The sequence below is a fragment of the Bos mutus genome, chromosome 13 (genome assembly GCF_027580195.1).
Source record: "Bos mutus isolate GX-2022 chromosome 13, NWIPB_WYAK_1.1, whole genome shotgun sequence".
NCBI lineage: Eukaryota > Metazoa > Chordata > Mammalia > Artiodactyla > Bovidae > Bos > Bos mutus.
This window is the reverse complement of record NC_091629.1, coordinates 21986938-22011214: the sequence shown is the minus strand read 5'-3', so window position 1 is coordinate 22011214 and position 24277 is coordinate 21986938. Positions and strand designations below refer to the sequence as shown.

Here is a 24277-nt window from a genome sequence, read left to right as displayed (position 1 = left end):
TTCCGGAGCCAAAGCCTGGTGCGGTGGCGCCACCTGCTGTGAGTGCTGGGAGCACTGGGGCTCAGAAGGACCACCTGCCTGCCAGCTCCCAGGCAGGGCAGCCACGTAGAGAGGGGCATCTCATCTCCTTTCTCTCCATTTTATAAAGAGGACTGCAGACTAGTGGGCAGGTGGCAGAAGCCCCAGGTCCCAGAGGCCCATAACCGCTCCATACATGTCCCGTAGACACACATGTAGACATACGGAGCCGGCCGTGAACTTTAGCATGCCTATTCACTTAGGGTCTTGGCTCCATGGTTGTCAAAGGACTTTCAGAATATGTGCGAAAATAACGTTTGATCTGCTACCAACATTGACTTGGTCCTCAGAACAACTCTGAGATAACCATTATCCCCATTCCACAGATGAAAAGACTGCGGTTCAGAGAGGTTAGGTAATTTGCTTAAGGTCACACAGTGAATGACGGGAGTCAATATTCAAATCAGGCTGTGAAAACACTGGAGTCCCCAGAATATGAAACTCAGTACCTGTTCTTGCCGCCTGCAGGTGTGGTGGGGCCCCAGGAGAGGGCCCTGGGGCTCCGACGGGAGACGAGAGACACAGGCGGCCGGGAGAAGAGACACAGGGGAGTCCGCTGAAGGAGGCGGAAGGGGAGGGGCTGGGCCCCCGCCCCCACACCTCCAGGCAGCACAAGGTGGCCAGTGGGCCGGAAATCCTTTATTTCCAAGCTATAAATAGGTCTGCTTGCGGAGAAAGGACAGTCTCCAGGTGACGGGGGCCCCAGCGTCCCCACCTCCCGTCCCTAACTGCACTGCAGTCCAAGCCCAGTCCCCCGGAAACCTGTCTTCTCTCTAAAATCACCATCCTGGCTCTCAGAGCCAGGCGAGCGGCTGCAACAGCCCGCTCCCTGCTCCTGCTGCGACACCAGTGCGCTGGGCCCCTGCTCCGGCCAGGCCCGAGGCTGGCCTGGCGCGCACCCGGCACACCAGCTCTCTGCCCTGGCCCCAGCACCAGTCGCATGCCCTTCCGAGGCCTGGCCCGGGAGACGCTGGGCCCACTGCTGCCCGGCGGCCGGGAGGAACCACCCGGGTCCCCAAGCCGCTGACTGGTCCCCTGGCTGCTCACTGCTGCCCCTGGGCCACAAAGTATTCCTCCTCCTCGTTGTCCTCATCCTCTGGCTGGCTGCTCCGGAGCAGCAGCTCCAGGTCGGGGTTGGAGCCCAGCCCCTTCAGGGGCTTAGGGGCGCCATCACCTGGGGACAGAGACAGCAGCATCACACATCCAGCAAGGATCTGCCTGCCCCAGCCTGACAGGAGAGCGTGCCGAGGGACCCAGGCCCCCGCCCACTCCCTGGAGATGACCCCCACAACTTCTTGGAGGAGTGGAGGTGGTCGAATCACCAGGCGAACTTCCTTAATTAGAGGAACAGCCAGGGCAGGGGCAGCTGAACTGAGCAGACTGGACTGCAAATGGCTTGGGGGGTCGAGAGCCACCTGCCTCCTGGCAGGGATGGACAGAGGGGAGATCCAGGGGGAGAGCATCACCAGGAGACAGGCTTCCGAAAGGGGGCTCTGGGTACCTCTGGCGTGCAGGGCTTTGAGGGCGATGTGCAGAGATATTCCTGAGAGGCAGAGGGCAAAGCCCAGCCAGTTCAGGAGGCTGATCTGGTCACCCAGAAGATGCGCTGCCAACAGCAAAGTGCAGACTTCCTGCGGGAAGAGAGGCAGGGAGGGGGCGTGCTCAGGGCCGGGGCGGGGGACGCTCCTTGCAAAGGAAGGTGGGGCTTGGGGCCGCCGCCACACCGCAGGGGAGAGGCAGACCTGCCCAAACTCCCTGCAATGCAAAGGGGTAGGCCTCTCTGAGTTTGGGGACCAGCCTGAGGCCTCCCCTGCTCTGTGTTACTGTGGACAGAGGGGAGGTGCTTTTCACAGAATTCTGTCTGGACTGGAAGAGGCAGACCGAATCCAGGCTGGGGACACAGGGTAGCAAGTCCGCAGCCACGTCCACAGGCAGGAAGGACAGCTGCCCTTCCAGAAGCACCTGTGCACGGAGCGCCTCTGCTGCCGTGGGCGGGGGTGGGTGCAGTCACACTGGGCTCTACGGGACACACTGGTCACAGGGTTCTTCGTAAGCACGGGCTGCAAAGGGGACTGATCAGATGACATTCTGAGAAACACGGCTCACGTGTCATCACTGGGTGGGCGAGACCCTCAGGGAGCCCTGTTCGGCTGGTTTCAGGGAACACTGCTCCAGGATCAGGATCTGCCTGTCCACAGCCCAGAGCAGGAAGCAGTGAGTGATGATGGGGGGAAGAAGGGGAGAAGTGATGCAAGGAGACGGCTAGGGGCTCCTAGACAGCGGTAAAGGCAGGATCAGCAGCCGCAGGGCCCTCGTGATAGAACCACCCCTCACTGTGCTCCTGGCAGACACTGTCAATCAATCACTGCTGAGCACAGGACCCTATGCTGATGAGTCTGACTGGGGACTTCACTCCAGGCCACTGCCTAATGACCAGAATTGGCTTTCTTGGTAAGATGTAAACACGTCCCGGGCCTAGTGGAGTCAGCTCGGCCACGTGCTAGCTGTATATCCCTGGGTAAGGGCAGCTCTTCATGTCTGTTTCCCCATCTGTGAAGCAGGGCTGCCCCCCCGCCACCCCCCACCCCCACTCTGGGCCGTGATGATGATGGACTGACTGCCAGATGAGACAGGCACTTCCGTCTCTTCCCCGCAGGGCTCTGGGAAGCAGGAGTTGGGACACCCGCCGGAGAGGGGCTCCCCTCTAAGACAGGACTGGGGTCGCCTCCAAGACTGTACCTTAAAAATGCCAGCAATGGAGAGAGTGAGGCTAGAGGTCCTGGAGACCAGGAGGAACTCAGAGAAGCCCAAACCAAAGGCGAGAATCCCGCCAAGGAAGAGGCTCCCGAGCACCCGCAGGAGCAGCCCTGTGTCCTGGAAACGGAAGATTTTCTCAGATGTGGACAAATGGAGACCTGGAAGCAATGGGGGGAGAGAGCGGGGGGGCCACGTCCTGGGTGTGCCTGCCTGGGCAGCCTCACCCCACCACAGCTGTGGTGTGATTTGCCACAGCTGCACCCCACCCTCCCTGCAACCGCCACCTGTCTGAGGCCCAGAGTCCCGGGACGGGAGGTGTCAGAGAATCTCAGGCAGATGGCCGGGGACTTGGGGAAACCAGAAAGCAGGGCCGGCTGTCAGGGAGCCCAAAGGCGATACAAGCCAAGGATCCTAACAGGGCCTGATGGAGGCTTCTGAGCCTCTGGACTAGAGCGGGGGACTGGCACACAGGGGGCATCAGGTGGAAGCGCCTTGCTCCTTCACACCCTGTGTACCACCCGTCTTTGGGGAGGAGGCGGCGGGGTGGGCTGTGACTTCCTGTGGCCTTGGCAGCTGTAAGACCCCATGGCCCAAAGAAGATGGGGCACCTGCTACATGAGGACTGTCAGTGCCCTGGGCCGCTGGGGAGGCCCTTCACTCCAGGTGGGTCCAGGGACAAAACTCTATACACACCTTCTCATCTAACTACAGAGCTGTGGGGTGTAGCCGAGACCACCGTTTCCCCACTGACAAAACAAAAGGGACCAGGCTGGACAGTATAGTTTGATGAACAGTTCTCAAAAAGTAAACACACACACATTCAAAGACACGACAAAACCACGGCCCCTTGTTCCAGAGACAGCCACACAGGCCTCCACACACCAAGTTGTGCCCAGACTTTCAGAGGACTCTTGGCTCTCCAGCACTGCCCATCTGAGAGAACAGGAAAGGGTCCTGGGGGTAGAAGTTGGTGGGAAGGTAAGCCCTAGACTCAGCAAATGGACACTCGTGGGAGCGGGAGGCTGGCTGAGCCCTGTGAGGCTTTTGGAGGGAAGCACCGAGGAGAAGCAGAATGCGGAGCCCCCTGGGCACACAGCCTTCTGACGCAGGACATCTCGTCTGGTGCTGGGCTCGGCAGCACTGCAAAGGCGTCGGCAAATTGAAGGGAATTCGGGGAAGAGCAACATAAGTAATGAAGGCGCTTCGGGGATTAATTTACCAGAAAAGATTAAAGAAGCTAAATCCATGCAGCTTTGCTAAGTGATGACTACGAGGGGCTCTCGGGTGAGGGTTTGCAGAGATGGGGAAATGGTGTAAACATCCGGGAAGGGAGGGAGAGTGTGGGGCTTGGTGAGGGGCATAAGGAGGGGATGGAGAGAGATTTTAAAACAGGGGAAAAAAAAATGAGGCTGCAGAACACAAGTTTCCTGGACAACGGAGCTGCAGAATAATCTTCTCCGAGAGGTTTGAGACGCTTCACTGCTTGGAACTTAAATGGATGTGGGACAGAATTCTCTGTAATGACCCTGAGGACAGAAGGGACTCTGGAAGGAAGGATTAACAGACAGGACGAAGACCAATTCCAAAACGTCAGGGAGGGGAACATGGTGGCCCCCCCGACCCAGGCTAGACACATCCTTCTAACTCTTCCATGGGAGGGGAGGAGGGAAGGGGGGAAGGAACTGCCCACCCGCCCCTTCCTCACTCCTCCGCTGCCTGACTGAGAAACAGCCAAGGCCAATCCCACACACCTCTCCACGTCTGAACCTCCTGTTCCCACTTTCTGAGGCGCCCGCCCCCATCAGGGGGTCAAAATCCCATTCATTCTCCAAAAATGCACTGTTTGGGAAGCCTCAGCTTGCCTTTCTGGCCACCAACCTGGAGTCATTCATGACTCTACTCCAAGTAAGAGAAAGAGGGCATCGCGGTTAAGAGAGGGACTCCAGAGCCAGGGGCTGGCTTGTATATGACCTATGGGACCTTGAGCAAGGCTATCTTGACTTCTCTCTGCCGCAGTTTATCTGCAAGATGAGGCAGTCCTAGTACTGGCACGTGGGGTTTTGGGGGAGTATTAAAGGAGTCGATATGTTTGGAACAATCAGAACAGCCCTGGTATACCTTGAGGGCTGTGTGCATTTACCATCATTACTGCCTGGTGTGTTTTACATGGGATTTCTCAGTAGCATTTATCCTGCGAGATTCTAGCCCCTTGGTTTAAGTGTCTGTCCAGCCCCCAAACCAAGTACTGCCAGGGTCGGGACCACCATCGCTAATCTCTGGAACCTCTGCAGCTACCACAGCGCTGGGCTCCGAGCAGAGATCAGAGCTCTGTGCTGAGGTCCCCCCACGGTGGATGACCCCACGTACCTTCAAACACAGCAAAGAGAGGGAAGAGCCCCAGGAACATGAGTGGCTGCAGGTGGAACATGGTGTCGATGGGATTCTGGAGTCCTGCACAAAGTGACTCGTGTGAGCCATCACGCCCGGCCCGGCCCGCCTGCACCCTGCCCGGTGCCCCGGGCTCTTGCTCACCAAGTTCCGCCTTCTGCAGGAGCATCTGGGTGAGGGTCCAGCGAATGCCGCCGATGAAAGAGGCACCCAGCACCAAGGCGAAGCCCTCGATGTTGAACTGCGTCGACTTGTAGGTGAACATGAAGAGGCCCCCGGCGATGAGCAGGACCACCAAGACTAGCGCCGCGCGCTGAAAGCAGAGGGCGGGGGAGCAACCGCAATCAACTTGGGTTCATCACGCCTGGGAGACTGGGGTCAGTGACCATCTTGGCTGCCCCTGGGGCAAGGCCTCCTTCTTCTTGCCCCACCCTGGGGTCCTGGCTGGTCCCTTCCACTCGATGTTACCAGGGCTGACACCTGGTTGGCATGGACCCCAGACCCTGAAACAGGGCAGTAGTGCTGCCTACAGCGGGCCTATGGCCCCATGTGGCCCCACCGCCCCCCTGGACCCAGCACATGAAGGGCCCCAGCTGCACAGCAGGGAGCCCCCAGGACCCACTGCCCCAGTCCCACGTCCTTGAACCCCATCTCCTGTGGTCACCGCTCCTGCCACACCGGTCCCTAAATCTTCTCCAGCAGCGCCCCGGGTCTGTCCCCAGGGATAGAGTGCCACTGAGCTGGGCTTGCCTCCTTGGTCACAGGCAGGGACAAGCCACTGAGCAGCTCCCGCTTTCTATTCTTAGCATCGGTGGGGGCTGGCGGGACGCGAGGAAAGCTGGGGCCTCACCAGCTCCTCCAGCTTGAAGATCAGAGAGAAGATGAGGATGAAGAGGACGGCTGAGGACTTGGTCATCGTGTACCTGCAAGGGAAACGTCCCTATGATGCACTGCTGGAGCCGGCGACGCGGACTTACTGCCAGGAAAGGAGCCCACTCGGTGCCCCCAGGGGGCGGGAGGAGGCCAGGGGAGACCCCTGACCTCCCTGTGGGCCGCAGGCCCCACGGGACACAAAAGACCAAAGAAGGGAAGCCAAGTCGTCTGGGTTGACACGCGACCTTTAATCGGAAGGAATCTCTGACTCGGAGGCCTCTGATTATCACCAGAAAATAAAAAAAACTGAGCTTCCTGAGTCCTGTGATTTACCTGCTCTTTAGCGGAGATCAGGATTAAGGAGGGAAGAGAGAAATGGAGAAAGAGGGGGCAGCCACACATGGCTCGCTGAAGCGCAGAATCTGAGATAAACAATAGCTGCTCCCTCTGCCCTCCATGCCCCCTTCCCTGCTGCCTGGCAGGGACCTGGCAGGAAGGTGCAGCCCCCCGCCCCAGCCTGCTGGACAGACGGCCAAAGGGCTCAGTACTCACAGCGAGACAGTGATGTAGAGGAAGCTCCAGTTGGACAAGCCCACATCCAGCGCTGTGGCCAGTGCTGTGGAGACACAGGGCACCCGTGGGACACCCCGCCCGGGTAGGAGCCCTCCTGGAGCTTTCTTTTCCACCCAGCAACCTGAAGGGTTAACTCCTGGCCCCACGCCCCTAAAGCGGAGGGGGCTGCTCCAGCATTAGGGCAACAGTCCACTGTCTAACCGCTTCCCACTTGTTGGATATTAGGAATGCCACGCCCTCACCCCCATGAGGGAGGGGTGTTCACTTGATCCTGAGGACCCCCCACCGGAAACTCTGCAGACTGGCTCCCTCCCTCGGGATGAAACACACCGTCCCCCACCCCCAGGACTTGGTCCTCCAGGATCTGAGCCAGCTGCCTTCTCAGTTCTGTTTCCTCTCCTGACAGCTGAGTCCTCAGCTTCCGGAGACACTTTCAGTTCCCTGGCAGACCTGCCCACGCACCAAGCCTCTCCCGAGGGCATGGGGGCCTCCCCTCCGAGGGGACCCGCGCCCCCCCAGGTCTCAGCCCACAGTCCCCGCTCCCGAAGCCCTCCCGCGCGGCCGCCAGCTGGTCCCTCTCCTGGGCTCCCGCACCCCGTCTCAGGGCCGGCTGTGATGCACCCTCTGACCAGCGTCTCCAGGCCGTGATGCACGTGTCAAGGGTGTAGGCCAAGCCACCACACCCCCCCATCCCTGCCCACCCCCCATGAGGCAGTGGGGGTAGGGAGGACACAGAGAGGAATGACCCTGGATGGGCTCAGCTTCATGCCTTCCTTTCCCTCTGAGCTGCCCCCCACTCCGGCCCGCAGGCAGGCACGTACCGGTGGGAGCCACTCTCCTGAGGTAGTCCGGCCAGCTCAGCACCACGCGGGCCCTGTGGCTGGAGCACTGAGCCAGGGCCCTGGACAGGGCGGAGAACAGGAAGATCACGGCCAAGTGCAGCATTGTCATGAAGAGGGGGAAGTGGAAGCTCTGGGGAGCCCAAGCACACAGTGGAGCGCCTCCATGACCGCCTACCCCTACCCAGCGCCCCAACTCCTGCTGGCCTGGCTGCGGGTTCAGGGGCCTCTGCAGTGTTTGAGGGGCCCTCTGACCCCCCGCGTTTGCTCTGGCTCACTCCCCAGTCTCCCCCTTTCCTGATGCCCCTCCATCCCGGTATTTCTGGGGACTCCCCAGCGAGGCCCTGTCCCCCCACTGGTGTGGACTGGCTCCCAGGCTGGCTGGCTGAAGCCCTGGCTGAAGCCAGGCTGCTAAATATTAGGGGGCGCCGCAGCCCCCCGTGTACCTTGGTCAGCCACTTGTTGTAGAAGGTGATGCCGATGGAGAAGCAGTAGTACAGCAGCACGAGCCCCAGGGTCAGCACCGCCCTCCACACGAAGGCCACGTCGGGGGCACACCTCCCCATCCGCAGACGCTGGCCGGCAGGGGCAGCAACCACCTCTCGGGAAGACGCCCCTCAGGAAGGGCCGGTCGGGCTGGGCCTGCGACTTTCAGCAAGCACGCCTCCCGGCTGCCGCTTCCATGATCTGGAATCGTCCAGGGAGCCCCAGGTGCCGTCCTCACCTTCGGGGCTGGTGGACCGAGCTGACCCTCTCCATGATCACGGTGGACGCGGCTCGCTGGACCCCAGAGCTGAGACTAGAAAGAGGAAAAGGGCCACGCCGGTTGGCTGGGGCAGGGAGCGGGTGACCCAACACGGCCACCCCGGCCCTGGCCTGCAGGGAGCAGGGGCTGCCCAGGCCACGGGACTCCCCACAACCTGTCACCTCCACTCTCCTGTCACCTAGAGCTCTTCTCCATGAATTCGCACCAAAGTGACCTTTTAAAAATGCAAATGTAATCATGTCAGAGCAGCTGCAGCCCTTCAGCAGCTGCCAGGGCTCTTACAGCAAGACCAAGACCCTCCCCTGGCTAAGGAGGCCTGCCCGTCTCACCCAGGGCCTGCTTTTCCCTAGGCACATCAGGCTCTTCCCTGCTGCCACAGGGAGCCGAATGCTCTGCATGCCCTGCATTCCCTCCTCTGCGGTTCTACTGATCATCAGCTCGGATGGCTCCTCCTGGGGGAGCGCTGCCCCCACAGGCCCCGAGACATGGCTGCTCCCCCACTCCTCCGTCATCACACGTGTGCCAGGCCTGAGAGCCGGCTGTGTGCCCCATCGTTGGGCGGTGAGCCTCAGGCACACAGGAGGCGTGGTGTTCACGACAGCTTATAGCTGCCTGGCACCCTGTGTTCCCTATATGGTTCGATGAGAGAGGGCACGTAATTTTCAGGGGACAATCTGGTCTTCGAGGCATTGAAAATGAACCAGAAAACTAATGCCTCCTGTGCCTTAGCCTCTAACAACTATTTCCAAAGAGGCGATGCCTGCCTTCAAGTCTCAGCCAAAGAAAACCAATGAAACCAAGCCCTGCCGCCTTATCAATCCAGCCAAGTCTAATGAGCGTCCAGAGCTGGCAGGTTGGGGTAGGGGGAAGACCAGGTGGACCCGGGTCAAGTGTGACCCACCTGCAGCCCCATCTGTGTGTCTCTCCTTCCCCACGCTCCTCTCTGCTGAAATGCCACCTCCTTCTGGAAGCCTTCCGATCTGACATATCTTACCTCCCCCACCCCCAGTCCTTTCCAAAAGGAAAGCACTCAGTTCTGTACTCTGGAGCCTGGCTTACTGTGTCCCCTCCCCCTTGTGGGAGCTGGTGCAAGGCCCGAAGGACATCAGAGGCTGTGGTTCTCTTCGGGAAATTCTGGAAACCTGTGCTCCCCGCGTCAGACTCCTTCACGTGGCCAGAGTGGAGCATGTGGGCACCAAACCCACCTCTGACAGAACTCCAGGCCCACGCTCCTTCCTCTGTACCAAGGCTGCCCAACTGTGGCGTTAGTGCTATTTGGGGCTAGATAATCCTTGGCTGGGAGAAACCCTGTCTGTGCACGGGAGGATGTTTAGCTGCATCCCTGGTCGTTATGCACAAGAGGCCTGGAGCATCCCTTTCCTGCAAGTTGGGACGACCAAAAATGTCTCCAGATGTTGCCAACTGTTAACGTGGGGCGGGGGCGGGGGGGCTGCTGGTACTAGGCGAGCTATCTCTTGGCACTCCCTCTCCATGGTTTGCCCTGGGCTCCCACATGAGGACGGTCAGCACCCTGCTGGGAATTGTCTTCTTATATCTTCTGGCTTCTGGAGTGGTTCCGGCTCCAACACTGCCATGTATGCGCTCCCTCCACTATTCAAATCCTGCCCTTCTTTCAAGGAGCCAGCCCAGGCCCGCCACCTTCGGGAAGTCCCCGTGAGGATCCCAGCCCACAGGGAGCACCTTTTCGAAAGTTAACGAGGCCCCTCACTGGTGTTCCTGCTTCCAATTCCTCCTACAGCCTGGAGGCAGCCATCCAGCCGCAGAGGTGGCCTGAGCACAGAAAGCAGACCAGGCCCTCATAGGGTTAATCCCAACTCCTCAGCAGACCCGAGGGGAAGGCCTCCCAGCCTCCGGCCTCTGCCAGCTTCTGCAACCTCATCTTCTCCTCCCCACCCCGCACCCGCCAAGCTGGCCCCTGGCCATTTGTCCAACACATCAGGTCCGTGTCCTTCTTTGTATTCGCGGCCGCGGATCTTTGCTTGGCTGAAAATCTCGGGGCCTGGGGCGGGGTAGGGGTGTGGGGAGCGGGGCCTCTAATCCTGGTGGCACCTCCCACTACCTGACGTTTCCTTGTTTGTCCACGTGTTTACCACCCACCCATGACTCCCACCCCACGGCGGGATGCGGCCTCTCCAAGTGCTGGGCCGGGTCCGCGCGATGCCCGCCTGGGTCCCGGCGCGGGGAAAGAGCGCGGAGGCCCAGGCCCCTCCACGATCGCGATACCGAGGCCCGGGAAGAGCAGGACCCCGATGGGCCCCGCGGCAGCGGCGCGCGGCGCCGAGCCTGGACCCCGCTTGCAGCCCCGCCCGGGTCCCCCTCCAACCCCGGGAGCGCGCGGAAGGCCCGCCGCGCGCCCACTCACCTCGCCCTGCCGGCGCTGCAGGCCCGGATCCTCCTGCCGGAAATGCGAGGCCCACCGCCGCCGCTAGGGGGCGCTTCTGCCGGAAGCCGCTGGGGGTGCGGCCGGGGCTAGGGGCGGAGCGTGTCGGGGGCGGGGTCGTGTTGGGCGGGGCTGGGCGGGGCTGGGCGGGGCTGGGCGGGATCGGGGGCCGGTCCTCCCGTGCGGTCTGCGAAATCGCGTGCTGTGAGCCTTGGCTCCCCAGGGACCCGGCCTGAGCATTCCCCTTGGTTGTGTCTCCTGTGATCAACCGAGGTCCTGGTCAACCAAGGTGCCTGCGGAGAAGGCAATGGCACCCCACTCCAGTACTTTTGCCTAGAAAATCCCATGGGCGGAGGAGCCTGGTAGGCTGCAGTCCATGGGGTCGCTAGAGTCGGACACGACTGAGCGACTTCACTTTGACTTTTCACTTTCATGCATTGGAGAAGGAAATGGCAACCCACTCCAGTGTTCTTGCCTGGAGAATCCCAGGGACGGGGGAGGCTGGTGGGCTGCTGTCTATGGGGTCGCACAGAGTCGGACACGACTGAAGCGACTTAGCAGCAGCTGCAACCCAGTGCTGGGCAACCATGGAAACACTTGGATCTCTCCTGGGCTTTTTCCTATGGGAAAAAGCTAGCTAGGGAGTGATGTCGGAGGCATCAGGTTTCAGGACTTAGAAGATCCGTTCAGTTCAGTTCAGTTCAGTCACTCAGTCGTGTCCGACTCTTTGCAACCCCATGAATTGCAGCACGCCAGGCCTCCCTGTCCATCACCAACTCCTGGAGTTCACTCAGACTCACGTCCATCGAGTCAGTGATGCCATCCAGCCATCTCATCCTCTGTCGTCCCTTTTTCCGCCTGCCCCCAATCCCTCCCAGCCTCAGAGTCTTTTCCAATGAGTCACCTCTTCACATGAGGTGGCCAAAGTACTGGAGTTTCAGCTTTAGCATCACTCCTTCCAAAGAAATCCCAGGGCTGATCTCCTTCAGAATGGACTGGTTGGATCTCCTTGCAGTCCAAGGGACTCTCAAGAGTCCTCTCCAACACCACAGTTCAAAAGCATCAATTCTTCGGTGCTCAGCCTTCTTCACAGTCCAACTCTCATATCCATACATGACCACTGGAAAAACCATAGCCTTGACTAGACGGACCTTTGTTGGCAAAGTAATGTCTCTGCTTTTGAATATGCTATCTAGGTTGGTCATAACTTCCCTTCCAAGGAGTAAGTGTCTTTTAATTTCATGGCTGCAATCACCATCTACAGTGATTTTGGAGCCCCCCAAAATAAAGTCTGACACTGTTTCCACTGTTTCCCCATCTATTTCCCATGAAGTGATGGCACCAGATGCCATGATCTTTGTTTTCTGAATGTTGAGCTTTAAGCCAACTTTTTCACTCCCCTCTTTCACTTTAATTAAGAGGCTTTTTAGTTCCTCTTCACTTTCTGCCATAAGGGTAGTGTCATCTGCATATCTGAGGTTATTGATATTTCTCCCGGCAACCTTGATTCCAGCTTGTGCTTCTTCCAGCTCAGCGTTTCTCATGATGTATTCTGCATATTTTAAATAAGCAGGGTGACAATATACAGCCTTGACGTACTCCTTTTCCTATTTGGAACCAGTCTGTTGTTCCATGTCCAGTTCTAACTGTTGCTTCCTGATCTGCATATAGGTTTCTCAAGAGGCAGGTCAGGTGGTCTGGTATTCCCATCTTGGGAGGGAACAAATAGTAAACATTGGTGAGACATTTTGAGTGCCTGAAAATTTTATGAGCATGGTCTCAACTTCAGGAAGTTGAGTAAGTGAGAACATCCCAGGCAGGAGAAACAGGCGAGGAGAAGGCTGGAATCTGGCTTGGGGCCCACTTGTTTACAAGAAGTTGACAAAAACTATGCATTAGAAAAGTAGGCAAAAGGCAGGTTGCAGTAGGCCCCAAAACGCCAACTGAGGAGTTGAGATCTTATCCACTTTTCAGGATTCAGGAAAAGCGTTAAGACCATGCCGAGAGAGGACCATTTGGAGACCAGAACCAGCTAGGGTACATAGTGGGGTTGTTTGGAACTTTTTGCTCTCCCTCTCCAGCCACTCCTGGATGGCTCACAGGCTGGCTGCAAACAGGAGTCCTTATAAGTGACTCAGCTGGGCTCCTTGGCCTCTCTGAACAGAAGGCTCAAGGCCAGAGTGTAAGCAGTTCTTTATGCAAACCACTGCTGCCCTGCCCCCGCCAGCTGGCATCACCAGGCATTCGTTCATTCAGCACTTACACCAACACCTACAATAGCACCAAGGCTCTTGGCTTTATTCAGTCAAGGCTGTATACACGTTCTGTGCCTTTTGAAATCACTTGTCCTCACCCACTTCTTCCGCAGAAGCAAGATGAAGTATCTGTTTCATCACGGCCCTCATTCAAGCCTCCGGGCTACCAAGGCTGAGGTTTGGAGGACAGTATGGAACCCCAGCTGGCAGGCTGGGCGCTGAGCACCGGCAACACACAGGGTGAAGAACATGTCTTCCTTGTAAGGCACGAGTACTCGAGCTGTTTCCTGGCTGTGTCCCTGGCAGGGAGAAGAGGAAGGTCATGTCCTCAGGGGTGTACAGGATGCCTTTCCTGCTGTAACTGGCAGGCCTGAGCAGAAAGCACTTTGTCCTGGCGGGAGAGTCTGTGAGCTTCCTTAGCCAGCAGGCAGGTCTGTGTGTGAGTGTGTGTGCTGTCCTGCATGTGGTGGGGCAGAGTGGCTGAAGAGGCGGCGGCTCTGGGAAGGTGGCTGGGGGCTCCAGCTGGACCTCTCCAGCGTCTCCCAGACACAATGAAATGAAGGCTTGTCAAGGTGAAAGTTCCCCGGGGCAGGGAGCAAGTACAGAGAAACAGCTGTTAATGGGAACCGGTGTGTACATGAAAGAGTATTTATTGAAAACATGGTTACTGACAGGAAGCTCCTGGCCACTCTCAGGTTACAATCTTGGCTTGCAACTGCAAGTGTTGACTTTTGGTTTGTTTTGTTTTTTTGGCCTCCCATTTTATTTTCCCTCCAACATTCCACCCTAGGACAGGTAGATCTTATATAAATATATATACATGTCTGTATAAGTATGGCCTATAGTAAAGAAAATATACAGTACACTCTTCATTGGGCAGTCCCCACCATGCTAGGCTACCAATACTGAATGCCACGGTGCCCGTGCGTGTGGTTTACGAGTGCTGCAGCACCAGGGAAGCCTCATGGGCACAGCGGGGGCCTCCACGGGCCCCGGCCAGCTCCCTGAAATCATGGCCAATGGCAGAGACCACAGCGCTGGCGGAGGCGGGGCAGGGAAGGCAAACCTCCCGAGGTCTGGAAGGCTGAAGGAGCACAAACTGGAAGGGCGGCTGTTCAGGTTAGGTGGGAGTTTTCTCTCCAAGCAAGGACGTGATATAAATGTGGAGGGGAGAGCAGCGGACTCTAGTGACCGCACCACAGTCTGGGCCCAGGCCTCCTCTCGGCAGACGGTGGGACTCGGCCTGCGTGTCTCTGACTTGCCAGGATGAGAGACTGTGAGCTTGCAGGGAGCCATGACCCTCTGCCCAGGCAAATTCGTGGGCAAGAGGACCTAGTGGCCTTGGAGACCAGAGGTGTCAGAGCAGCAGCAGCAGCAGATCGGCCCCGGGCAAGGCCGCGTGAGCCCTCATGAAGACGGCAAAAGCAAGGGCAAGGCATCTACTGAGCAAAGGCCGAGGCTTCCACTTAGATCTGAGACACAGGCCCGGGTCACTTGAGGCTCTCAACACGCCCAGCACATCTGTCCTCTGCGGGCAGCCTTTCCTGGGCCAGCTCTTGCCCCCTTGGGGGATCCAGGCGACCGGTGAGCAGGCTCAGGGAGAAAAGGTGAGTGGCTGTGGTTGACTGCGGCTCCAGGAGCAGTTTCTTGGCCTGGAAGGCAAGGGTGTCTGCTTTCGTCCCTCATGGCCCGTCCTCAGGCTCCATGGTGATGGCGAGGGCAGAACACCCTGCCTTCACGCCTCGAAGTGGATGGGGACCGAAAGGAAGCTCGGGGTGGTCCGAGGTGAGTCTGAGGTGTGACTGGCACTGACTGGCCCCCATGGTCACTACGGATTCTGTACAAGCAAAGACAAGGCACCAGACTGTGAGCGTTCCTCCTGGGCCCCAAGTCCCTTGCGGGGTACCGTCCGCTCCGGCTCTGGGCTCAGCCATAGTGGTAGACGAAGTCGTAGCTGCTGGGCTCCTTGGGCACTGGTGGCGGGGCCTCGGGGATCTGGATGTTCTCCAGGTCCAGCAGCCGCAGCTTCATCTCCATGCTCAGCAGGGTGTCCAGGTCACTCTTGGTCAGCTCGCTGGACATGTCCTTCCCCAGGAGGGCGCTGAGGCCGTCGATCCAGATGCAGTACTGTGGGAAGCAAGTTGCAAATGTCACCCGGGGTCCCCTGGTCAGTGGGAGGGCCTGCTGAGGTCCCTCTGCTGAGAGGGCTCACAGAGTCTCTTTGGGCCCCCTGCAGGACACGCAGCACTGATCCGAGATAACGGCAAAGGTAAGCTGGGAGGTGATCAGTCATTTGCCCAAAAGACCTTTTGATTTTTATAAGGGATTTACATTTAAACTCCCTAAGATAATATGAAGTGTGATTTTAAAAAAAAAAATACTATTAAGGAAAACAGCAAAACGGGATCTAAGAACAGGGACATCAACTACCTGAGATTGCCCCCAAATTTGTAATGGTGGGGAGGAAATACATATTCGGTGAAAAAGGCAGCAAAGGAATCCCGGTAAAAATCAACTTTGTTTCAGGAAAAGTCAATTAAAAAAAGTCCATAAGTGTTAAAAATAAGTACTAGAAAAGCTGAACTTGAGGGCTTCAGGACAAGAGGGAACAACAGAGAATTCTCAATCCATTCCTCCCTAACTCCTCTTGTTCCACCTTTTTCATACCTTTGCTCACCTGTCTCCCACCTGCAAGTTCTTCATTTCTTCCCAATAAACTCCACTGGCAGCTCAGGCCCCCTGCCTTAGGGTCTCCTCTTCCAGAAGCCCCACCTCCAGTTCCCTCCAGTGGCTCCCAGAGCTCACAAGACACGTGTGCTCTTAACCACAGTTGCTCTTTAATATCTAGCATTTTCCAGTGCTACAGATGAAACTGCAGGCCCCGTGTCAGGAGCGCCAGATCCACCTGGCTTCAAAGCCCAGGTCAGATCCACTACAACATGCGGCCCAGAAACCCAAGGAGGAGGATCCTTCAGGTTCTCTTGGGCGGGTGGCCGGCCATGCACAAACTACAAAGAGGAGACCTCCTAGTTCCAGGCAAATAGGTTACCCCTAGGGTACCTTGTCCTTCTAAGACAACTACTGCTGCTGGAAGGACCCCCGGCATGGCAGATCTTTGGTGTCACAGTCTTCGAGACACTCTGGAGGCCCCTGCCTTTAGAAAGACGTGCCTGTTCTGCCCACTCCTCCCCTCCAGCTGTAGAGTCACAGAGAAGGCTCAGCTGTCCAAGGCAGTGCCACACCGCTCACCTCGTACTTATTAGGTGCAATGAAGTTTAAGGTCTCATCGGGGTCGTACAGGATGGAGAAAGCCAACTCCAGCACCTCCTAGAGGAGAAAGGGTTCCAATTATCTGGAGCAATGGAACGGCCTTAGCTCTACACACCGGAATCCTGGCCCGAGTCCTAGCAATTTGGCACCACTGCCAAATGTGCCAATTCAGATGTGATGGCATCAGTCCTAGGGCTCACGCACAAGTGGGGCTGGAGATGAGGCCAGCGGTCATCAACCTTCACCTGCCCACTCCCCACCCAAGTCAGGCCTGGGACGTGATGATACTTTTAAGGTTATAGAGAACTCATCTCTCAATGCTCTGAACCTTTGAATGTCAGAGTCCATGACTGTATTATCTCAAATATATATATATATGGATAATTAAACTGAAAGTCTTAACAGTTTAAAAAAAAACCACAACAAAAACAAATTGTGGCCACAGATGGGACTTGAACATCAACAACACAACTGTAATGAAAGAAATATAACAGGCTTAAATCCATGAGTTTATAATAATACTAAAAAACAAAACGCATGCACAAAATAGGTCACTGTTGGACGATACCAGAGACCTAACTCCTTGTTTTAAAAGTAGGTACATAAAAGGAAAGAATCAAGCATTTATCCTCCCTTCTTATATAAACCGTACCACTGGGGAACCACAGTCAATGACGGCAAGTTTCTCTTTAGAGAAGTAGTTCAGTTAATACATGGAAAGGGATGACTACACCGGAATACCACTAGTTTGCAAACCTTAATTTACTAATGAAACAAGGCACTGAGTGTCCAGAGTCTGCTAACATCAGAGAGACAAGCAGACATTACGCGCCTGATAGAATATAATACCATTTAGGAAGGAGTCTGGCCACAATAAGAAAGGTCAGGCCTGGGCTGGATCAAGCCTCAAGGTCTCACTACCAATTACAGATCTGGGACAGAGGAGTGGACTCAACTACACCATGGGGAGACAATCAGCAGATTTTAGACTCTGGAAAACTACCAAACAAGCAACCTGGTTTCCTCAACTAATGAACTGCAAAGAGAGGGGGAGAAAAAGATGGAGGGGGAACTTATGAATTAGGAAATTAAAAGAGGGAATTATCTGGCAGGCAGCCCAGTGGTCAGGACTCTTGTGTTTTCCCTGCTGAGGGCTTGGGTTCAATCCCTGGTCAGGGAACTAAGATCCCACAAATAAATAATAAACAAAATTCTTTAAATTAAAAACATTTTTTAAAAGAATTAAAAAAAAAAAAAAACCTTAGAAGACTAATCACAATGTGTGTCTCTGTCTCTTGCACACTCAGTCGTGTCTTACTCTCTGTGACCCCATGGATGGTAGCCCGCCAGGCTCCTCTGTCCATGGAATTTTCCAGGCAAGAATATTGGCCTTAATTGCCATTTACTCCTCCAGGGGATCTTCCCAATCCAGGGATCAAACCCGCATCTTCTCCATCTCCTGCATCGCAGGAACATTCTTTACTGCTGAGCCACCAGGGAAGCCCCATCACAGTGTGTAGACCCTATTTGGATCCTGATTTGGCAAACAAACTGGGTGTGAGTGTGTGTGTATGTGCGTGCAAATGCTTATAAACATTTATGTATTTTTATGTACAGAAACTGGGATGTTTTTAAGACAGTGGAAAATTCAACTATCAGTGGAATATTTGATTCTAAATAACAACTTTTTATTTCCTTTTAGATGTGAAAACGGTATTATAATTATGTTAAATAGAGTCCTTATAATTCAGAGATATAATCTAAATGTTTACAGGTAAGATGAAATAACACTTGAGATTTTCTTCAAAGTAGTAAGTGAAGAGGGACAAGTGGGTGTGGACACCGCCATGGTGGGTGAGGCTGGGCAAGGCCTATATGAGGGTTCTATCTACTTTGGTGTCTGTTCAGATTGTTCTTAATGAAACATTCAGGGTCAGTTTAAAGAGACAGAGAATGGGAGGCCATGCATCCAGAAAGCAGCCACCACTGACTACGCCCAGGATCACTGGGACAGCAGCTCGGACTCGGGGCCGCCTCTCCACTCACCTTGTTCTGTTTTAGAGCACTTTTCTCTTTCATGTGGGGACAATCCTTCCCAGTGACAATGGCCTTAATGTCTGCAACAGGAACTGAAAAATGAAGAGAATTAGTTTCTGGAAGCTTTATGCTGTAGGTTGGTCCCTGCATCCAACCTAGTGCTGAAAGGGACGCCCTAGCCCCCCACCCCACGGGGCTGTACGAGCTCAGGGAGGGTGGCCTACGTCATTCCCTCCTCTGTGGCCACTTGGCCGGGACCCTGGCCTGCTGGACTGTGTCAAACCTAACTGGGGTCAGTGCAGGACCTCTGCATGGTCTCCCTAAGGAATGGGGCCTCAGACACCTCGCTTCCACTTCACAGTAGTAAGATGACAACGTTGGCCATAGCAACCAGCAGCTAATAATGACTCTTCCTCCCTGCCAGCCACTGTTCTAAGTGCTTTACAGATAGGACTCATTCAATCCTCTGAAGGGGGCAATGTGTCTATTATTCCCATTTTATAGATGAATCTTTAAAGCAGAGAGGAGAAGTAACTTGTAATTAATTAGAATTAACATCAAAGCCAGGATCTGAATCCGGGCAGTCAGGCTTCAGAGCTTCTGCTCTTAACCACTGCTTTTCAACGCAGTATTGCATCATCTTTTCCAATCTGCAAAACCCATTCCTATCTGTGATCTTACTGAATCTCCAAACAGTTCCTTGACGTCGGCCAGGTAGAGACGACCACTGATCACCAGGGAAACAGGTTCAGATGAAATAACTGACCTGAGGCCAGATAATCGGTTTGGAGCAGCCAGGACCAGAACTCAGATCTGCTGACAGGGAGTCCGGCTACACGACAGCCCAACAGGGACCTGAACTTACTCTTCTCCTGCAGGGATTCGAACGTCACCTCCCCTTGAGGGTTGTCATCCAAGTCCCCGTAGTGCAGGACTTTGTGGTTCAGGGCCAAGCGGCAGTACCAGAAACGCTCTGGAACACACGGGAAGCCAGGCAGGTGAACGAGGACAGTTCTAGGAAAGGCCCGGGCACACACGGGGCCAAGAGAGGACTCGCTCCCTGCCCGCTCCCCCCAGGGATGCTGCAGCCCTGCGTGCAGCAGGAGGGACAAACAGCCTGGACACCACAGACTGGGGACCGTGCCCTCAGGTCACCTTGCCTCCGGCGGTTCCCAATCTTCCGGAAGCTGCTCCCCTCACAGAGCCGGTTCAGCCGCTGCTGCTTGATCAGCTCCAGGATCTCGGGCTGGATCTTCTCCCTCAGCTCCCTGGGGTGGATGAGCACAGGAGTAAGGGGAGGTCACAGGGATGGTAGGGGGAGGGCTTCGGAAGGGAGGCGGCGCTGGCCCTCCTGTTCGGGCACTTACACGATCGGTGGGGACTGGAAGTCATCCTGACTCATTCTCTCCGACTGGCGCAGCCGCAGGATCTCGGAATAGCTCAGGCTCCGCAGTTTGCTCTTGAACTGGTCCAGAGAGTTGGGTTTGGAGGGCAAAGCTCGAGTGATCTGCTCTCGGACCACCTGCATGACCTGAGAGAGGAGGAGGCGCGGCCTCAGCGCTGCCCCGTGAAACGGACACCGAGCGCTGCCCCGTGAAACGGACACCGGGCTCTGCCCTCTGGGTCCTGGGCAGAGCAGGCACCATGGGCATCCGCTGGGCCCAGAGCACTGGCTCTCGAGGCACACTGGCTTAGACGGTTACGGAGGACTGCGATGCTGACAAACGCTTCATTTCTCGTACCTCTCAACAGGTCAACGGTGGGGGAGAAAGAGAGGAGATGGCTGGGCCAGACAGGGGTTCAGGGCTTGACTCTGCACCTTAATCTGTTCCTCGAGCAACTCACTCAGCACCCTCAGGCCCTACCTACTCGTCTTTAAAGCGAGAGAATGGAAGACACATCTTTGATGGAGGCTGCCACGAGGAATGGGAGACCCCCAGTCTCTGGATGCACCGTGCCCGGCACGGTGTGTGCAAAATACCTGTTAGTTCCCCCAGAACGACGGCTAAAGTGAAAAGCAGGACACCACCTGCACATCCCATCAGCTCCCCACCAATGAAGGAAAAACACATGTAAAAAAAAATACTAGAGGGAAACATAAACAGGGTCGTGATTGCTGGGTAGGGGAATTACAGATATTCCCCTTCTTTGTATTTTACAAAGTTTTTACAATGAGATGAGCAGCTTCAATAGAGCCAGCTCCTAGATTATCAGCTTTTGAGGGCCCAGCAGTGCCGTCAGAGAGGTAGGTACTCAGAAAGCATCGAGGAGTGGCTGCTACTGCTAAGTACCCCGGCGTGAATTCTTGCGGGTCCACTTGGACCTCTAACACCTGTAGTTCATGCAATTGCCTCGGTGCCTGCATGGTCTAAGTGCTCAGTAACCCACGCTGTCACTGCCACACTTTCCTCCTGTCCCCAAAGGAAGGTGGGAGGGGCTGGTACTGGTCCACCGGGCAAAACAGGGGTCCAGCGGGGAGACACCTGCTCAAGGTTCTGGGAGGGCTGACACGCTCAATGCCTCTGTCCTGTGACTCAGCACTGCCAACCACGCTGTGTTCCCGCTCAGGGGTCGCCAAGCTCGGGCCAGCTGCCCCAGGCTGCCCTGGGGTGGCCTTGCCCGGGCCTCAGAGCTCTGCGACCCTGACCTTGTTGAAGTCCTCGGCTGTCGCCCTCATCTCCTTCCAGGTCTTGTTCAGCAGCTGGATGCAAATGCCAAAGAGCTCCTCGAACGCACGGTCGTGGGTGAAGAACATCGGGTGGTAGTCGTTGCGTCCCTCGTTTGCTGTGGAAGGAGAAGCGGGCAAACGATGACGCTGGGAGGCCACGTCTGGAAACCTGGGCTCCTCTGCAGTCCGGAGGAACAGAAGCAGACTGAGGACCGGGAGGGAAGTGGGCAGTGGCGGAGCTCTGAACATGCTCAAATCACCAGCTCAAACAAGCCACGGCCACGACTCCCATAAACAAGGGTAGACGGATTACAGCCCACTCAGTGACTAAAAAAAAAAAAGCCCAAGAAGGCTGTCCAGTCGCAGAGACACCTAACGTTGCACTCTTAGGTCTCACCGGCCCCGAGCACAGGGAATGGGCGTGCAGGGGAGCCTCGTACTCACGCAGTTCCCCGACCTGCAGGATCTCGCACAGCATCTTGGTGAGCTCGATCGCACTGCGGCCAAAGGGGCACTCGTGCTTGTCTTCTCGGCTACTGTTCTCCAGGACGATCTGCGGGCGAGGAGAGGGCGTGAGGGAGGGAGAGGGCAGGCAGGCGAAGGGGCATCCGCGGGGGCAGCCGGCCCCAGCCTTTACCCGGATGTAGGTGTCCTGGTGGACTTTCGCCAAGTACAGCATGTTGTCCAAGGCCAGCATCCCAGGCGGAGTCTGGGTGAAGTCCATCGCGGGGTTGATGTGGTTCTGGGCAAAGAAAGACACCCGACTTCAGACCCGATGGTCTCAAGTGCGGGGGCTCGCTTGAGGGGAAGTCCGATCGCCCCTCCACCTCGTGCTGCCTGCCGGCACACCACGCCTGCCCGCCGAAGCTCTGGTCATGTGCCATCTCTATGACGGCTTGGGCTCCTGGCCACTGGACTGTGGCTGACTTGTCTGGCATCCCCAAGGCCTAGAATACTGCTGGTTGCTGAGTAGATGCCCAGTAAGTGTTTAATTAACTCTATCCTCAAGCTGTCTCCTATTACAATACACACTCCAGCTTCTCGTGGAACCAGCTGCTTTGATGAGTGGTCCCCCCGCCACGCATCTGGCCCGCTTCCTGGGCCCCCCTACAGATGGGTTTGTTTCAAGGGGCCAAATGTTGCACATAAACTTGTGGACCAAGCGTCGAGGGCCCTCCAGCCGCTCAGTGTCTCCAGTTCCAGGGCTCCCATGACCATACGTGTTACGAGGGAGGGCTGTCAGGGTTCTGTCTGGGGGGGCCCGCTCACTCCGTCGGGGGAGAAGGTCTACAGTGTTAGTGTCTGGCAAACTCACAGTGAACCCCAGCATTTTGTAGTCCTTGGTGTACATGGCTTTGCGTTTCTCAGTCCCACTCCCGGGGGCGTTGCTGGGGTCAGACTCTGCATCAAATGCAATCCTCCTCAGTTCAAATATAATGTCTCTTTGAGCCTGGGAGGTGAAACAGACTGTCAGCAGATGAGTCAGCTGATCAAAGGAAGCAAGGAAAAGAAAGGAGTGGGTCGAGCTTTTCCAGGCAGAACCCTGGCCCCGATCAACCCGAGGAGGCATCACACAGGACACAGATGGAAGGGATCACGGCGAGGCACAGAGCTGACAAAACCGTTTCTGCAGACACAAGGAAGCTCGGCTCCCGGCACCCAGCAGGCGCTCCAAACACAGGGCACAGCGCGCCGCATCACACGGCACACGACGCCAGCCGGGGGAGCCCGGTCCCACTGAGAGCCCACCTGGTCGTTGGGGTCCATCTTGGTCATCATCCTCTCTTCCAGAAGGTTAAAGGTCAGGACTTGCAGGACATACAGCTGATGGGCCATCTCGGTTTTGATGGGGCGGTTCCCTCGGATCACGTGCTGGAAAGAGCAAGGGCAGAGGGTTGAAGTGGTTTCTGCTGGAGGGTTGTGACATAGATGCGCAAAAGACAAAGCACTGGGCAGGGGACAGGGTTCTCTCCCCACACAGCGCCGGCATGCTCCAGAAGTGGAGGGAGCGTGAACGGACCTGACTCAGGCAGGGCTGACACACTGCAAGCCCCAAGGGCACCATCTTTTTTTCTGCCCGGTCCTGGGCAGCGAAGTGGGACGAAGGGTAAGGTTATGACGTGGGAGGTAGGTGGCGGGGCCTCATTCCAGTCGATCCCCACAACAGAGTGTGTGTGTCAAGAGTCACTGGCAGAACTGGACGGCACGCTTTTGTCTCAGGAAAAACGTTCAGGATGGCCTCATGGAAGAGACAGGTTTCAAAAAGATCATTTTCTTTCAGTCATCTCTAGACATGTACACCAAGGCGGGGGGGCATCTAATGCTCCCTGTAGGCCCCCCGCTCACCCCTTCTCTCTCCCCTTCCCCCTGCTCACTCTACGCCCCCTCCCTGTGTCCCCACCCCAGTTCCTCTTCTCTGATGACTATCCCCCCCCTGCCCCGAGCTCACCGCTCCTCCCGATGCCTGCTCGCCCCAGCTCCTCAGGCCTCCTTCGCCACCCATGCTGCATCTCTGCCCTGCCCTACATCGCCCCGCTGTCCTCCCAGCTGACCACGCTGGTCCGCCCCGTCTCCCACCCGTGGTGGCCTCCTGCCCTTTCCTGCCTGCTCCCTGCACCCCTCACTCCCTCCGTCTCACCCGCCATCCCGAGGCCCCGTCGCTCTTGCTCTTTTCTCATCAAATGGAACTCTTGCCCGGTCCCCACACGTGCCACCACCTGTGCCTTTCGCGTTCTCTTCCTCCATCTAGCTCATCTCGAGAGCTGTGCTGTCCAGTATGCGAGCCCCTAGCCTATGTGTCCACGTGCCTCTCAATCAGTTAAAATTAATTCAAGTTACGAGGCCTCATTTTAAGCTGAGGCACTAGCCTCACTTTCAGCTCAGCAGGCACCTGTGGCTGGTGACTACCATCCAGCAAGAGAGCTGGTGTGGAACATGTCCATTCGCATAAAGTTCTGCTGTATCTAGAGCTCTCTCACTCTAGATCAGTCCTTCTCCAGAGCTTGCACACTCTCTTCAGATCTGTGCAGCCTGATCTGGTAGCCACTGGCCACCCACGTCTGCTGCACACTGGAAATGTGGCTGGTCTAAACCGAGATGTGCTGTGAATGTAAACAGAGTCTTGGCATGGAAAAAAATGTAAAGTATCTCCTTAATCACCTTCCTATCGATTACATGGTGATATCACAGGGTTTCTGACATACCGGGTAAATGTACTGCGCTATCAAAAAAACTAATTTTCCTCCTTCGTTTGTTTGATGCCGCTGTTGGAACACTGACGATGAAACCGTGGCTCACGTCGTGTTCCCGCTGGCCGGCACTGCCCTCGGCGTCCTCTCCCCACCTGCGACTCCAGAACTCTTCCCTTCCCTG

General features: G+C 56.3%; 2 protein-coding genes across 4 annotated transcripts in view; both read right to left on the bottom strand.

Moving 5' to 3' along the window:
• Positions 1–699: 699 nt before the first annotated feature.
• SLC35C2 (solute carrier family 35 member C2) lies at positions 700–10762 on the bottom strand. Of its 2 annotated transcripts, XM_070381096.1 has the most exons (10): positions 10658–10762; positions 7955–8307; positions 7491–7641; positions 6649–6712; positions 6074–6146; positions 5368–5536; positions 5203–5286; positions 2818–2993; positions 1580–1709; positions 700–1252 (listed from the first exon to the last, which is right to left on the bottom strand). In XM_070381096.1, the coding sequence occupies exons 2-10, from the start codon at positions 8072–8074 to the stop codon at positions 1122–1124; spliced, it is 1098 nt and encodes a 365-aa protein (XP_070237197.1). In that variant the 5' UTR covers positions 8075–8307; positions 10658–10762; the 3' UTR covers positions 700–1121. The 2 variants fall into 2 exon arrangements, with proteins under 2 accessions (XP_070237197.1, XP_070237198.1); XM_070381097.1 differs by lacking the exon at positions 7491–7641.
• Positions 10763–13562: 2800 nt separating this feature from the next.
• The window catches only part of ELMO2 (engulfment and cell motility 2), a 38403-nt gene continuing 27688 nt past the window's right edge, over positions 13563–24277 (bottom strand). For both annotated transcript variants that reach the window (XM_070381094.1, XM_070381095.1), the window contains exons 11-21: positions 22655–22777; positions 22221–22355; positions 21543–21647; positions 21350–21458; positions 20885–21021; positions 19605–19768; positions 19393–19505; positions 19103–19210; positions 18247–18329; positions 16180–16257; positions 13563–15057 (exon numbers count right to left, since the gene is read on the bottom strand). In XM_070381094.1, the coding sequence (XP_070237195.1) occupies positions 14857–15057; positions 16180–16257; positions 18247–18329; positions 19103–19210; positions 19393–19505; positions 19605–19768; positions 20885–21021; positions 21350–21458; positions 21543–21647; positions 22221–22355; positions 22655–22777 (1356 nt within the window). In that variant the 3' untranslated portion in view covers positions 13563–14856. The remainder of the gene's footprint in view (positions 15058–16179; positions 16258–18246; positions 18330–19102; positions 19211–19392; positions 19506–19604; positions 19769–20884; positions 21022–21349; positions 21459–21542; positions 21648–22220; positions 22356–22654; positions 22778–24277) is intronic.